At 37.1% G+C, this 17,319-nt stretch overlaps 1 protein-coding gene across 3 annotated transcripts in view; it reads right to left on the reverse strand.

The window, feature by feature from the left end:
- LOC143732470 (breakpoint cluster region protein) overlaps window positions 1-17,319 on the reverse strand; it is a 49,914-nt gene that overhangs the window by 22,832 nt on the left and 9,763 nt on the right. For all 3 annotated transcript variants that reach the window (XM_077223562.1, XM_077223563.1, XM_077223564.1), the window contains 3 exons: window positions 1,723-1,901; window positions 846-950; window positions 501-686 (listed from right to left, as the gene is read on the reverse strand). In XM_077223562.1, the coding sequence (XP_077079677.1) occupies window positions 501-686; window positions 846-950; window positions 1,723-1,901 (470 nt within the window). The remainder of the gene's footprint in view (window positions 1-500; window positions 687-845; window positions 951-1,722; window positions 1,902-17,319) is intronic.

The raw sequence follows: 17,319 nt of genomic DNA on the forward strand, positions 1-17,319 counted from the left end.
TTAAGTGTTTATGTATTTTCTTCCATTTTTACTTTTAAATTACCTTTGTGTCATCTAATGTTCACTACGTTAATCTTACATAACATTAAACATTTAGGAACATTGTTATCTTTAGCAACTCTCATAATAAATAATACATTTTCATACACATTATTTTACAATATAAAAACTTGAAGTAAGTTCATACACTTGTAACTTTTAAAATGACCAATTGTAGGTTTTAATGTTTTCTTTTCATTTAATTAGACAAAATAGTACAGTGTTTTAATATCTGTAATTTATCGGTTATCTGTCATTACATGAAAATAATTACTGCATGAAATACTGAATTGTTGCATAATAAAAAACCCTAATAACTTAAAAATGAAAGGCTTTTCCAATTTTAATATCTTCTAAATCTTGTACTTTTCTCTTTTTGTTTTAAACTTATTGAATGCAAACCAAAAAGATCCAGCATGAATGCTGTATGTTTTATATTAAACAATAACAATACTGCTCACCAGTTTCTGGAAGAGGTCACCCACACATTGATGGTGGCTCCACTGTTGCACTCTGGGTAACAGGCCATCATAAAAGTCTTTGTGGATCTCATGGAGCTCAGGCACTTTGAAGAAAATGGTTTCTATCTGTTGGAGAGTTAACATGGGCTGTGAAGTGGTGGCAGCAGCTTTCAGGGGCTTCATAGGCTGTGATAAAATAAAACAGGGAGTCAAAAGGTGTCCATGTGCTCTCATTTGTAACCATCTGGGTGCAGTGCATTGTCCAAAGCTCAGCACCACTATAACGGTGATCTCTGACCCTCTTTAGTGAGTAAGCATGCAGTAAATCAATCCTGTATTACTCACCAGTAAGAGCGCCTCCAAGTGGCTGAGATAGGCTTCCTCACTGGCCAGAATCCCTGATAAAACCCATTTCCTCATCTCCAGCCCTTTTTCGACATCCAGCTCCGACTGGGAATGTCCACGGTGAGAGTGGAAAGAATGAAGAAAGTGCCCATTACAAAACCCTTTAGGGTTCAGCCAAAAACACGCATTCCAGTCTAAAGGCCCTAGGAATTCCTTAGCAGGGTAATCCTCATAAAAACCTAAATCCAATCCAATACAGATTTACAGCGCTCAACTACTACACTACATAAGACTACATAAGACTACTAGACTACATAATCCCATACACTGATAGGAAACATCCCAAAGAATAAAGATAAAGGATGCAGAGGACAAAAGTTCAGCGCATACAAACACAAATTTGCATAACCACGGGTGTTAAAAGACCCTTAAACCTGAAGTAAAAGAACCAATATTAAAATTTCTGCTGATAATTATTTTGATGTTTTTCGCTAACAGTTGATAAATGGATGATATTAAAGTGTACACTTTCAGTATTGTGTCTAAATAAATGATAAATTAAACACAAAGTTTACTAAAATCAATCGTTTTAAATGCTACAGGTGAATTTAGGCATCAAAACATTATAATACAGTATGAAAAATAAATATTCCTTTTGAGATTTAATAATGATGACATTAACATTAATTATACATTGAGCATGTATAATTAAACATCCAATATAGCCTGATACTGATAGGTTTGAAAAACAAAAACAAAAAAACAATAACCTACACAAAAAAACTAATTTTAATGACAAAAACACTTGAGAGAGGTATTTAAACATCATGATATCATGAAAACAAATGCTAGTTCTTTGTATATCAATGTCCCTTACTGATTTAGAGGACTCCAGGGACCCTGAGGTCTTTCTAATGCTTCGACCCTTTAGGTGAAGGCGAGGAGAGGAGCGGGAGTCATCCGTGTAGGATGCAACGTCAGGCTGCAAGCGCTGGTCCTCCCCTCGATCGCCATCATAAACGTATGCTGGAGGCGGGGTCACGCTAAACGGGATGTCTGCAAATAGAGACAAGAGAAGTCGGGGTTTCATACTTGAGTAACATGATTTTATTCACTTTGAAATCATATCAATCATTCAAAATAGAGCTAATATACAGTAAAACAACAATAAAATGTTAGTACATAATACAATCTCCGTTGTCAATGAGTGGCAAGCACCCAAGAATGGTTGATATCTTAATCAATCTTAATTTTGAGTGCCTGAAATAATCAATACATCCTTCATCAGGCAGAGAGAGTCTCATACATCTCTGATCTCTTAATGCAATCCACACAGAGGACTGAAACCTTAGCCAAAAAGACTTACCGCCTGAGCTTTTTCCTCTTTGCAATAAAGACCTTGACATATAATTGAAAGCAACAGATAATGTCTGCCAAGTGAAGACAACCAAAGCCGTTAGGAATTCATCACCCATTTCACATTTATTCTGGGAAACATTATCTACCATCTCTCTAAATCACAGCCTCAATTAAGCCTCCTAGTCATTATTAATGCATAACGCTGCAACTGAATTATTAAAAATGTGTGCAGTAAAATGCAGCGATTGAATTGTATTTTTTTCCTCTGACCATATAAGGATGAATTGGTTGTTTTACATATTTTTTTAAAAATCTTTTTTATTCTTACTTAAAAGTCCACCATAATGCACTGTTTAATGTAATACAACGGATTTAATTGCCTTTGTTTAAACGGACTCTGGGAAAAAGAGAAGACTTTTTTTCAATAAGCTTGAGTTAACATTTTCTTCATATGATATGGTTGCTGCCATGACAGACTGAGTATTTGTTACACACCTCCAGGGAATACCACTGATACTAAAGAGTTTAAGAGCGAGTCAGTCAAGTAAGTCGAGTCACTTCTTTGTTATTCCTCAAGCCTCACACAACTAATGAACAATGGAAGACTAGAGGACTTCAGGCATGCCTCTGTCCTGATGGAGACCCTTTTACTGCCACTGAAAAGACGATCTGCAAGTTATAAACACGTCAACTCACTGGCGGAAATGTGAAACTGAAGTCAAAGCAGTCCATTTAGGAGAAGACTGACACAACCCCATTGAGCGGAAACTAAAACCCCTTAATCACTCAAATAGCAATGAATAATTCAACACCATTGTTTTTGTTTTAATTACCATTGATGAGGATTAAGGGCTACATGGATGAATAGCTGCATTAGTGATGCCATTTTAATATACTGGGCATGTTTAGATTTAAAAATGAGGAGTTGCTGAGCTGAAACCAAACACGTGCACTTCATACTGCCTAAATATACAACATAACTGTGCTTAAAAAACAGTTCACCCAAAAATGAAATTGCTTTTCCATACAAGAATAACGCATAAATTAACCAGGAAAAAAGACAATATCATGTGTATCATATATATATATATATATATATATATATATGGTGGCTATCATTCACATCAGCTGTGATTCATAGTCTGCAGTGACTTGAGACATGATGAATCCTCATAGACTGTCCTGACAATTGTGAGTTATCCCTCTTGTCTGTATTTGTAGAGTAAGTTGTCTAAAAGCAGCCATTCATTTCCTGCAGTCTGTGAACAGCTCAGCACCTGTGAGATGTCCAGACGCAAGCATATCGACTATGTGTCTGTCTTATCTGGTGTCCTGATCAGCTCAAATAAGGCAAAGTCTGAAGCTACAGTCATGAGCTCTGTAGATGTACACAAAACACGTGCACACACACACACGATATCAAAACTGAAATCCACTCTCATTGATCCCTCACAGCTCTTGCTCTGTACATAGTATGTTTAAACTAGAGTAGTCACGATGCCAAAACCTCAGTAGCCAGAAGCAATACCACTGAGATTTCAATAACAATTTCGATACCACAGTAAAACAAAAAAGTCAATGAACACAGTCCTTTAAATGTTAGCCTTTAAAGTGGTCGTATTATGCCCCTTTTTACAAGATGTAGTATAAGTCTCAGGTGTCCCCAGAATGTGTCTGTAAAGTTTCAGCTCAAAATACCCCACAGATTATTTATTATACCATGTTGTAAATTACCATTTTTGAGTGGAAGGAAAAACATTTTTTCGTGCATGCATCTTTAACCCTCTGGGGACTAAGCTTTTTTTGGTCCGTTTTCTCTATTTTTTCATTTGGGCTTATAAACTATATGTAATGGAGATGGAACACTATGTGTTTGGTATCTATGGATTCAGAAGACCCTAAACTAACATAAGCACACATGTAATATGTTTATAAAGGAAGTATGAGTGAAAATGTTCAATAAACTAGAGAATTTCAAAAACGGAAATTCGATTTTTGGCATTTATTTTTCTGTAAATCACACATCACACAACAATAGTGAACAGTTTTTGAACAAAAAATATATTTATCAAAGCCTTTGCTTGAGATAGATGTGTAATTGTTTAAAAAAATGTGTAAAGAACAATGCAAAATTTAACTTTATTTACAAATAGTCCCAGGTGTTTTTCTTAGGAATGCTTAGAATTTTCTAAGCAATGCTTTCTCCTCGTCACTCTCCAGTAATTGTTCCAGAGCCTGTTCCACCGTAAATCGTTTACTGCTTGCCATCATAAAAGTGCTAAAACAATAAATAATGCTATAATTGTATGTATATTAGTGCTGTGCGTTAAACGCGTTATTAACGGCGTTAACGCAAACACATTTTAACGGCGTCAATTTTTTTTTCGCGAGATTAACGCTCTTTTTGGCTTAGCAAACTTCATATTTTTTTCACATGCTGTTGCAACAACTAGTAACGTTAGAAAAACTACAACATCACACCGGATAGCTAGACCGGAAACAAAACAACAGGCACGCCGCACGTACTTGTTTGGGCTTGCGCGCCGGCCAAAGAGTAGTAGGCTAACGTTACGTTTTGAGTGGATGGCGCGAGCGCGAGACGCCGATCTAGAGACGTGCACTCTCAGCGCAACCGAGTGCGAGCGCGGGCGGTAATGCACTCACTCTGTGTGCGGATACGGGAGAATAAAACGATTCGCGGGACTCCCGCAAACTAGAAATATCTATGAATAAAACATAAAAACTAATACATTTTTATTCATATGTTGCAGAAAAGCAACAAGAACAACTAAAACAAAATAGAAACGATTTACAGGCCAGAGTTTCTTTTTATAAAATGTTTGCAGCGTTGAGGGATGTAGCCAATCACAGACATATGTGTTGATTTCTTGAACGCAATGGCCAATCAGAAGCATTTAAGATAGACTCCCCTCACCGCTCAAAACAGACTTTTTGTTCAGTGCTGAATTCTGTATGCTGGCAAATCCTCACATTATAACAAACCGAGTGTATATATTATGAAAGATGCATTGTGCAGTCAGCTTCATTGATAATAACAGATGTGTGAGATTGCGATGAACTGATGTCAGCTTTTTAGGAATTATTAAGGGAGCGCACTTTGCGCGCATTCAGTCATGCCAAACCATGCACTCAGTAGCCTGCTTGCTTTTATGTTATAACAGTGGTTTGTGTGTTAATGCTTTAATAACAAATAATTTATCAGGAGCATTTATGCTGATGTGTATGATGGTGACACGTAGGCTAAAGTATTTTGAGGTAGCCTACAAAAAAAAGAGTCTGTTTGTGGGCGGGAGCGGGACAAAAATGTTACGGGCGGGAGAAAGTAACATAGAAAGTAGTTGAGAACGTCAGTTATAACGACCCACGTATTAAAAAAATGGACGGGTTTAAATCGGGCTCGGGCTCATAATTACAGTTTATGTGTCGGGCCGGGCTCGGACACAATGAGCACGGGCTCGGGTCGGGCTTGATTTTTTGGGCCCAATCTAAGCTCTACAATGGATGACTTCAGAAGCACATGGATACCACAGCTAAGAACAAACTTACTGCTGATCCACTTTTCCATGTTGATAAGAGCATTAAAATTAGAAAAAATAATGAGACAAATAGAAATCAAGGGACATTTAGAATAGATAAAAATGTGCGATTAATCGCGAGTTAACTATGGCATTAATGCGATTAATCGCGATTAAATATTTTAATCGTTTGACAGCACTAATGTATATATATATATATATATATATATATATATATATATATATATATATATATATATATATATTATAATTGTTCTGTTTCTCTCTCATATCCCTGTGCGCTCTCGCTCCGTAAAGCCTTGTTTATACTCGATGCGTCCGTTCGCTTTCTGTCGTCTCTGCCACTCAACGCTGTTTGCGTAATAGTATATAGTACCACCCCTTGCAAGGCTACAGAGTCCTCCGATTTGCTAGAATACGTCGTGGTAACCTTCCTCTGATTGGGTAAGAAAAATATTCCTCCATCGGCAATTTTTCCATTGGTTGTTGCTCGTGAATCTGCCAAACAACATCGATTTCATTGGCCTTTGACGTAGTGGTATTGCGCAACAAGGAAGTGTGTATACAAGCCGGGTAAGTTTGTTATCACTGTTTTCAGCGGAATCTGAGGAAGACGTTAAAAAAAACCGTACCTCTCTATCATTAATAGTTTTTAAGATAATTACACATTTGTAAAAGTATGTCATTTTGGGCGGTACCACCCAATCCGTCCCCAGAGGGTTAAATGCAAATGAGCTGCTGATCCCCACCCCGCTTTCCAGGAAAGGGCGGAGCCTTTACAGCTTGTGCCTGGGATACTCTACCAAAAACTAAAACTTCTGTTTTATCATCTCTATTGCAGTCAGTCTCATGTGACATTGCAGTTCTTCTTCATCATGAAAGTTTATTATCTGCATGCGTTTTAAAGCTATATCAGTCTAAACTTCTGATATATAGTTTTCTGAGGGCACGCATCCGAAGCACGCACACAAAAGGTGGCTATCAGACGGCGCGTCCTGCGATTATTAAACTAAGTTCTCTTTCAAGACTTATTGCGCTTAAACTGTCAAATACACACATGGTTATGTCAAAAACACACAAAGTTCACATAAACAGTACGGACCAGGTCCCACGGTGATGTGATTTGCGGATTAACCGCTAAATATAACCATCATAGAGTGAAAGTTTATCATTTGGACAGGTTTTGTCTTGCCAATTTACACATTCAACTATTTTAAACACGGAAGAATAGGCGAAAATCGGGGCTCTCGCACAGCCGCACACACTCTAAGCACGCGCGCACGGAGAGAGAGATAGAGAGATAGAGAGAGAGAGAGAGAGAGAGAGATAGAGAGAGAGAGAGAGAGAGAGAGAGAGAGAGAGAGAGAGAGAGAGAGAGAGAGAGAGAGAGAGAGAGAGAGAGAGAGAGAGTATTTTTAGTATTCATCTCTGCTTGTAATTTGTGTATTTGTTCTTATTTTATTACTGACTGTTCACTTTTTTTTAATAATGTTAGAACTTTATCAGTTAGGCTAGTAGTTTTTGATGTAGTATCGAATAACTTCAAGTGAGCTTTATGTAATAAATGAAAAGCAAAGTTACATTTGAATTTTGGACTACCTAGTTTCCACTCCCTGACACCTATTAGGCCATATCAAGCCTGTCCACTCATAGCCATCAAGCACAACAGTGTACACAAATGTACACAAACAGTGTGATTTACATGAAAAAAAGCCCAAAAGACTGGAAGTTGCGTGTTGGCAACAACAAGTGTCCCATATCTCGATTCATTCAGCTTACTTGGAGCAAAGTGGGCAAAAATGGGAGCAACTGGGAATCTGAGAAACAGAAAAGAGAGGACTCCGGGAAAAAGGAGGAAGCCCTGCTGAGTGACCTGGCGTGTAGCCAGCTTAAAAGAGAGAATAATAGACAGAGCATGAACAAATAGAGAACAGGAGAAAAGAGGTAAAGGATTAGAGAGATAGCGAGAGAGAGGTCTTTGCTGTCTGAATGTAGAAGGAAGAGCCATGCCAAAGGGCAGCGCGTGTTACTATGTGATTAGCGACTAGCATTGAGCTCATGAGCAAAACAATTCCCGTAGCTAACACCAAGGCCGCATCCATACAAACATCCTGATGTCATTTTAAATAAATGCTATTATTTTAAACCTTCCATTTATCATAGAATCCTGATAAAAGTGCATCAGGGTTTTCACAAAAATATTAACCAGCACAATATTTATAAAATGTTTCTTGAGTGCCAAATCAGAATCATTTCGTTTGACACTGGAGTACTGGAGACTGGATTAATGGCTGTTAAAATCTCAGCTTTGCATCACAGGAATAAATTACATTTTAAAATATATTCAAATAGAAAACAGTTATTTTTTATTGTTTTTACCATATTTTTGATCAAATAAATGCAGCCTTGAGCATAAGAGAGTTCTTTCAAAAGTATTAAAAAAAATCAAACTTTTGAATGGTAGTGTAGTTTTGTAAGGGAAAATAAATGAGTAATATGTAATGAAATGTAATGTAATATAAGTAATAGATTATCCACAGCTAATCGACACCTAGCAATGGAGTATCCTGCTTATATTGTTTGTAGCAAAAAAATTTGACTGGAATGGTTAAAATGATGATTATTTTCAATAAGAAACTTGAATGCATCTCCCACCAAGCAAGTTTCAATGGCGCAGAAGAAAACCTGCATCATTTTAAAATAATGAAACATTGAAAAGGCACTTGATTAGCTAGTTCAGGTGGGTTTGATTAGAGTTGGAGCAAAACTCTGTTGGAAAGCGGACCTCGAGGTCAAAGTTGAGAACCCCTTATTTAAACAATCGCTGCGAAAACACAAAGGCCTGGTTTCACAGGCAGGGCTTATATTAAACCAGGATTAGCCCTTAGTTCAAATAGGACATTTAAGTAGTTTTTATAAACATGCCTTAGAAAAAAACATTGCTGGTGTGCATCTTGAGACAAAACAATGGCACTGACATATTTTAAGATATGACAGTGCACGTTGCTTTCAGTTAAGACAACACAAACATGCATTTTAGTCTGGGACTAGGCTAACTGTGAAACCGGGCGATTGTAGAAAAATTGGACGTCCAAAAACGGCAATCTTCCGATGGAATTGGGAACAGACCCACTGGTCACTGTGACTGTGAATCAGCCATTAAGGAAGTGTGCAGGGATGTCTGACCATGACACTCAACTTTCCACAGGAAACATACGTTTGAAGCAAGGTCATTTTCCAACAAAAACACACAATTCACACAAACATCCAAACACGCTAAAACACCTAGACTAAGCGGAAAGTGAAAATTATAATGAATGACAAAAGCTGTTCAATATTTGTGACAAGAATGTCAAGGTGAAATTAAGGAACTGTGTGAAATATTGGAAAACTTGATTGCAAAAAGGATTATATGCGATTATGCGAAATACCATTAATTAATAAACCTAAACCAACTGTCAACATAATAAAGGCACAGTTCACCAGTCAAAAGCTTAGAAAGGGAAGAATTCCTTGGAGCCATTTCATGTCTGCTCTTGTCCAGCTACAGCAGTGTCAGTGTCGAACAGCCCCACATACTCAAACAGGAAGTCTTAAAAAGGTCTTCGGTGGAACAAAGTGGGAAAAAACGACCTACATTTCCTTGGAAGGAAACATTAATAACTGAGAATTTGTTTCTGAAATGACAAACACTCAAAGCTATTATATAATTCTATTTAAATCCACAAATGGAGGGCAAAGATACTAACAGAGTGCTTTGACTCCTGAACTTAAAATCACAACCCTTTGGTTAGCAATGAACAGGGCAACACGAGCGCAGCTGGTTCGGTCCGCTGGCAGAGGATACAAACGCGTCACACAGTTCAATGCGAGGTAGATTAAACTCATGACGCAATATCAGCATTTCTATCCTGCGATAATACCAACATCAACCAAAAAAAAGAGCCGCCACTCTTGGTCTTTTTTCTTGCACTAATATGTGCATACACACACTCACAAAACCACACACAGATCATCCTAATCCGTATGTTTGAATATGATCCCAAAGGGGGTGGAAAGCACCAGATGTGTCAGGCCAGTAACATCCATCTCAGGATCAGACTCACTGATCTACTCTAACACAACCAGCTGCTCATAACTATCTTTTTTAACTCGAGGATCAAAGTTTTTCCAAGGCTGCATTAGATGATCTGAAAAATCTATAGTGAAAATGTTGTGGCAGGTCATGTGTAATCTTAATTCATTTTTTAGCTATTACTCATATTTTTAATTTTACTTATATATTGTACATATACACATTAAAGTACAATAACTATAAATACAAATAGATGTCAATTTATAAATATAAAAATAAAATAAAAAAATAATACTCATATAGCTTTATGCCACAAATTGTCTAACTGCTTTCTAAACGGTTCCTTTATTTAAAACATCAATATAAACACTCCAGTTTTTTATTCATCATGCGATGGAATTAAATCAACAGTGCTCCAAACAATTAAACATTTATAAGTATTAAACATCTTGGATTTTGTTTTTGTTTTTTATTCCCCTAATTAAATCACAGATAAAGATTTCACAATTATGATGTCAGCAGTGTGAGGAACATGAAGATGGACACGGATACAAAGATCACGCTGTAATGTATACCTCTATATGTGTGCATATGGGCCCCTTAGAGGAAACAGAAGGTCAACAGGACATTTCTGTTGTGTGAAAATATCATTTTTGGCAGGTTAACATGTAAATTCACCTCATGAAACAAAGGATGTGTGGCCTACCGGTATGTATGTGTATTAAAAGCCTGTTGGTACTACGGTTGTTTTATCTGGAACATGTGGTTATTGTGTCTCAAATTTCCGTAACACCTCAAAGACAAACTGGTGGGCTGTTTTCCCCTCAGAAGAGAGACGATGTAAATATAGCAGGCAGGAAAAAGCTCTTCGGTGCACTGACAGCCATTCAACTGTTACTATTTTGGATAAAGCAACTTCCTGTTTATGACACACTGTCTACAACGTCACATCAACACCAAAGCAACATTCAGACAAGATACCACTAGATAAAAATCAAGTGCTTTTTCCAAGTCTAAATTTAGGTTTTACCATTTTATTATTTCTAGGGTTCCTGAAGTCGATAAAACATTTTGACATCCTGCAAAAGAAACAATAGAAAAGGAACAATATGTATACAAAAGGAAGCAGGTAAAATATCAGTCATATATGTATGTTAGTTTTCTTCCTCCTCAGACTGAAGTGTCAGAGGGAACCTATAAAGTAAGTTCCCCAACAAACTGAAAAATGATCTCCAATTAAAGTTAGTGGCAATATCCACAATCAATAGAAAACAAACTTCTCTAAGCTCAGGGAGATGTTTGTTTAGTTATTACCTATTGGAACCAACAGTATTTAGTTACGTTTACTGGAACTACAGTATATTCAGTTCAGCTCACCATCATTTTTCATTTCTACGTGTCCAGCCTCCCTTTGACAAACAGAAAACTGGTACAAAGGGAAGTGAGGGAGTCAATGACAGAAACAGGTATTTCTTAATATATTTCGCAAGGTCTAATAAAAGGCTTGTAGGGATGAAGAAAGCCAATTTATTTTCAATATGACCTTCACATTGGACACTCTCAATCTTCATTTTTCACATTACGACATAAAAAGGATAACAGCCGTGCCAGGTAAATGTGGGAGGACAGAATGCATTTATTTGGATGGCTTTAACCCCCCAGTCAGATTCCATGATGACAGGCCTCAGGGAACCGCCCCCCTTCATGTCTTTCTTTGCAAGCTGGAATTGTAAACATCTCCACACTTCACTCACTGACTCAGACTAAATGTCTGAACTTGCTCAATGTAGTTGTTTTCATAACTGACAGAAGAATTTAATGACAATGGTGGAACGATCACAGTGCTGGAATGAAACTATACGTATATTTTGAAGATGGATGATGGAAAATGTTTTGAAAAAAAAAAAGATGTTTTCAGTCATTGTACAACAATAGATAGATAACTATTAAAAGCCAGCTTATAAAACTTGTCAATGCAAGAAAACAATTCTGAAACTGACTAGTTATTCTCTATTTTTGACATCAGAACATGAACAGACTCATTGCATTTACTGCATACGACGCTTAAAATGAAGTAAAGGTGTTTACCTGCAAAGTGAAATTAAGGTAATAAAAAGTGAAGGTGTGCCAATCGGGTATTGCTTAAACTGCTTATGACTTTTACCCATTAAAAGAACAAAGTTTAAGGCATTTAAATGACCTTTGTCAGGTTATTAGACATAAGTGTAAGCTTGTATATGTGAATACACTCACTTTTGTGTTTAAGTACTTTTAATAGGAGCGTAAGGTCATAGCAGAGATATTTTTTTGAAGAACATGTGTGATGCTTTGAAATTGGATTTTGAAAAATCCAATTTCTTTCCATCCATCCATCCATCTATACATCTACCCATCTATCTTGGCCTGATGAAGACCTTAGTTAGAGATATTTTAAAGATATTTATTAACAAATCAAAGCATGAACCAATCTGGTCCTCTCACTTTTTATTAACTCATGAACTCACCTTGATGAAACAGTTAAAACAAACAGAGCTCATCTACCCTTTTACTGCCATTTCAAAATATACTAATATTTGGTCCCCGTTTCCTTGCGGCACAAACACTTCCCAGGCAGATAAAGCAAGTGTGACATTCAAACATACAGCACCTGTTTGGTACGGGTTAATGATGGGGCTACTGGCCTTCACTCCACACACACACAAACACACACACACACACACACACACACACACACACACACACACACACACACACACACACACACACACACACACACACACACACACACACACACACACACACACACATCGATTTTAGGAGATGCCTCTGAGAGTAAGGAGAAAAGTGGCATGGTGTTAAAAGGATTTGCTTCTTCAGTAAATCAATGGAGCTCTCGACAGCAAGGTCACTGGGGAGGCGGGCGGTCATGCGGGTGAGAGTGGAAATGGATTTTACCAGAAAGTCACGCAGACACATTTGCATGGCTACAAGAGGCAACTAAAAAAATAGCCTCCGTCAAAGGCAATTCACTTAGGGCAGCCAGTTGAGGAGTCAATACAAGATTTGTTTAGGTCTATTCTGGAGGAAAAATAGCAGCTAGTCGATTAATGGGATGTCTTATGCACTGCATAAAGTATCAACATAGGACAATGCCAAATCCTGTTTGCTTTTTCCTAGCATAAAAAGCTATTAGTAATTGTGTGTCACCCTAATGTCTGGCTTGAGACAATTTAGGGAGTGGAAAAGCATAGCTGGGCCTAATATTCATAAAAAGGAATTAAAATAGCAATGGCTTTCTGCAACACTATTAATATTAATACGCTCTATCGCTTTCTCCCTTTAGAAGCACATACACTGAAAAAAAAATGGTCTAGAAACAATTTTCACTCAGAAATTGCTAGTACATATCACAAAGAGTTAGAAAGTAACAGCAAGTAACATATTGAATTAAACATGACATTAAGTGAAAGACTGAAATAGTATTTTCTTGTAAAACATACTTGTAAACACACAATATTTTTTTTATTTACAACTTCGAAAAAATAATTTTTTACAGTGTAGTTCTAACAAACGCAGCCTGTTGGCAACGTTTAACTCTACAACACATTTTATAGTTACTTCAAAATGTTCTTCTGTGCAATGATGTCATCACAATAGGAGAAAACAATTAGTCTGCCCAACATTTTAATATCTAAACCGACCATCTAAGCAATTAAGCATTGGTAAGACCATAAAACCAGGGGTTGGCATGGCAACTAAAGACTCTGCGGTATTCAAGCTTAAGCCTTCAATAAATCAGCAGTGAAACGTTTCTGCTTAGTTCGCACTGTGGAAAGGGATAGTGTAAAGGCCAAATTTACTCAATTGTTCGAAGATCCCAAACAGACTTTATAAGCAAATCCCATCCACATATTGAATCAAAATAAAAACTCAGGGCCTGGGAAAGGGTGGCTCTACTGCTGGACCGGAGGAGTGCATGTGTTTAACCACACACCGCCTGCTGGTTTGGCTGATGGCCAGTTCCCCCATGCTTCATCAAAACACTTCCATCGTCCATCGTCTGCTTTCATTATGGAGGAGGATGAATCAAAGTGACCACACCACAGTCATTAAATCCATTTTATTTATCAGATAGGTTGAGAAGAGCTAATGAGAATCAGGGTGGGACTACAAAACAAGCTCATTAAAGATGTTTAAATAGATCTGAGTGGGAACAGGGTATATCAAAGCTTAATAAAATGCTCAAGTCACTTGAGTGACACAAACACAGCGAACACCACAAGTCAGGTCTACAGACTGTGACTAAAACGATCAAGATATAATATATGTGACAATTTAAAATCCAGTTAGGAAAACCTTTTTTCTATAACACAACAATGAACACCGCGGTGAACTGTTATTGTGATCATATACTTTAGTGAGACATGCATCAGTCCATTTACTGACAGGTTGTCACATATATTCAAAAGAAACATTTTTCAAGCAGTTTTGTTGAAATAAATTAATAATGGTATTTTAGAAATGTAACAAATATTTAAATAAATACATTAAAATATTATTGGTTAATATTTAAAATAATAATCCATCTTCAATTTCAATCGATTGAAATTGAACCTCTGTTTCCAAGACATTTTGTAACCATAATCAACACCATTTTACTTTTATTCCTAAACAAGCAGAAATACTCTGAAACTTAAAAATTCGGATTTCAATTTCTCTGTTAGGGTGCGTTCACACTCGTAGTTCGATTCGCTTGGTTTGTTTGGTCCAGGCCAAAAGCGAATATTTTTTTTTTGTCTAGGTCCGCCTAGCGTTCACATTGGCCCTCATTTATCATTCTTGCGTAGAAACGGGCGTATATGTTGGCGTAAGATTATGCTTATACTCCTCTCACCGCCTGATTTATGAAGCTGTGCGTACCTTTGAAATCCAGGTGTACGCAATACCTGCCCTTGATAAATGCCGCGGCTGAAAACGATCGTCATTAGAATTACAAGCCCCTATATATTCAAGTATCCGCTTCCCCCACACCCTCATTTTACGCCATGGACACACGGAAGACGGCAAAGAGGAGACACTTCTCTGGAGATCGAGACCATCACCATCATGAAAAATTATTATTAAATCAAACAACAATATTGTTGATGATAAATTCAAAGTTAATTGTATCTTTTTTTTCAAAACGCTATAAATCCATCCATTTTTTGTCTAAAAAAACAACAACAAAAACAACAAGAAGAGAACATGCAACATATAATCAGGGACTCATACTATAAATTAATATAAATTAAAATAAGTGCAACTGCATGAAATAAATAAAAGCCAAACAAAATAAATAGTAAAATAAATTAAATAGTAAAAATAAAATAAATATTTCCAATGTCACGTTCCAATATTGTCCACCACATAAAACAAATTATTTAAAAATAACACACAAATACAGTCCTTAACTACAACAATGTTAAAAATACATTCAAATCATTTAGTAACACATTTAGGCTAATAGTAATTCGTGCCGAACTTGAAAAAAGTAATGATAACAATATTCAGGCATACTATTAGGCGTGTTGTAGCCATTAACTAAGTGCAATTAGTTTCATATTTGTTAAACAATAATAATGTTATTTTTTCCCCATCTATGTTGATTATGAAAAGTGAACATAGGCTAAGATAGGATGCGCAATATATCTGGAGACATGCTCAGACATGATTTTGGCCACTTAATTAAGTTTTGTTTTGTAGAAAGCCTTTCTTTAAAGTGAATTTCGTTTTGTATAAATTGTATCTTAATTTTAATATTTTTTTCATCAACCAATTGCCTGGATTTAATAAATAAGAAGCAAATAGCAGACAATATAATCATGAGTCATGACATGTAGGCGCGGGCGCGGTCCCTTGCATTGCACGTGAACTGGAGCGCATCTCATCACAAATTAACCGAAACTCAGTATATGCCTCACAGACATGAGAAATATATCTATAAAGAAAGCTTGAAATGTCTTTAAACGAAACAATTATAAACGAAAAGAAATAGGCTACTCTCTCTATAGGCGCGTTCACTACGGAAATGGTGATCATCAATTTCATCTTTGGAGACACAACACTAGTTTATTAATAGAAATAAAATACAAATTATTTTTAAAAATGGTGTTTATCGCGTTTTGGAAAAGAGCTCCTCATATCTTTTAGTTTGTCAGACTCAAAACGTGCGTACATGTACACCACCTCCTGACCTGGCGTAGGATTTGAGCGTGCCGTACGCCAACGTCCATATTGATAAATATCAAAGTCACCGTGGTTTTGGGTGTACGCCAGGTGTACGCTGGAAATTTGGTGTACGGACTTTTGATAAATGAGGGCCATTGTGATTTTAAACAGCAAACCTAAAGGCATAGGGATCTTCTCACAACCTGATTGGTCGACGTTTATGACTTATTTTTCGCGACAGAACTTACCGAACATCCAAAACAATGCTGTATGCTAGGACAAAAGCGCTCGTTGTGTGTGCGTAGCCTACATATGATGGTATTTTGACCAGCACACATTAAAAAATGTGTAAAGGAGTAAAAACAGCGGCAGGAATCCCTCTGTCACACACACAAACGAAGATCTGCTGTGAGGAGACATGGTTCTGTGGCCTGTACCGAACTGTGATGGGCAACATCGCGAGTTCGCGACTGACGGAAAGAAAAAAAAACAGGTATGTGTGAGCGTTCTGTCCTTTTCAGGGTCTCAACTTCCTGTTTTTGGTTCATTTACATGGATTTGGTCAGTGTTGCGTTCATATTTGAATCGAATCGCACCAGAGTTTGTTTGTGTTTACTACACCAGCGTTTACTACACTAAAGTTGAGCAAGTGGATCTGGTATTCTGAGCTGGTGTGAGTCAGTGGAGGTGGGGCTAATTTGCATATTCATAAAGTATACTAAATGAAGCAAGGACTACATTCAAGCTATTTTAAGACATCAATACATTTTTTCACAGGAAAAAAAATTAAATATGTAATTTAGATGATTGATGATTAGTTTTAGAGGGTTAAAATGATTGACTACAGGAGGGCTTTAAGTAAGAAGCTATGCATGCACTCAATGAACTGAAGTGCTGCTGAACAGCCAGCCTTATCAAGTGATACGGTAATTTGTCATCTAAAAAGTATTCTGGCTCCTAAATGTTTCATGGTATGTTTTTTTTTGTCTTGTCTGAAGCCCTGCACATCCATATAGCACATTCACAGAGGGCATCAACAGTAACCCCTAAAGGTGGTAAATCACAGACTGAGATTAAACATGAGAAACCTTTACCATAACACTACAGAAGAATATCCTAAATCTTACAGGCGACATTTCTGACCTCCAGGCTGCACTTTACACCAACCACTTTCCACACACATAACTGCGCAACAGCCCCCAGGGGTCAGTGCCTGTGCTCGTGGGCCACTTTACTTTTCATTAGCCGTGTATTTACCGCACTTCTCAAGCAGCTG

This window comes from Siphateles boraxobius, unplaced genomic scaffold, assembly GCF_051911475.1.
Source record: "Siphateles boraxobius isolate OS27281-9 unplaced genomic scaffold, OSU_SipBor_1 9, whole genome shotgun sequence".
NCBI lineage: Eukaryota > Metazoa > Chordata > Actinopteri > Cypriniformes > Leuciscidae > Siphateles > Siphateles boraxobius.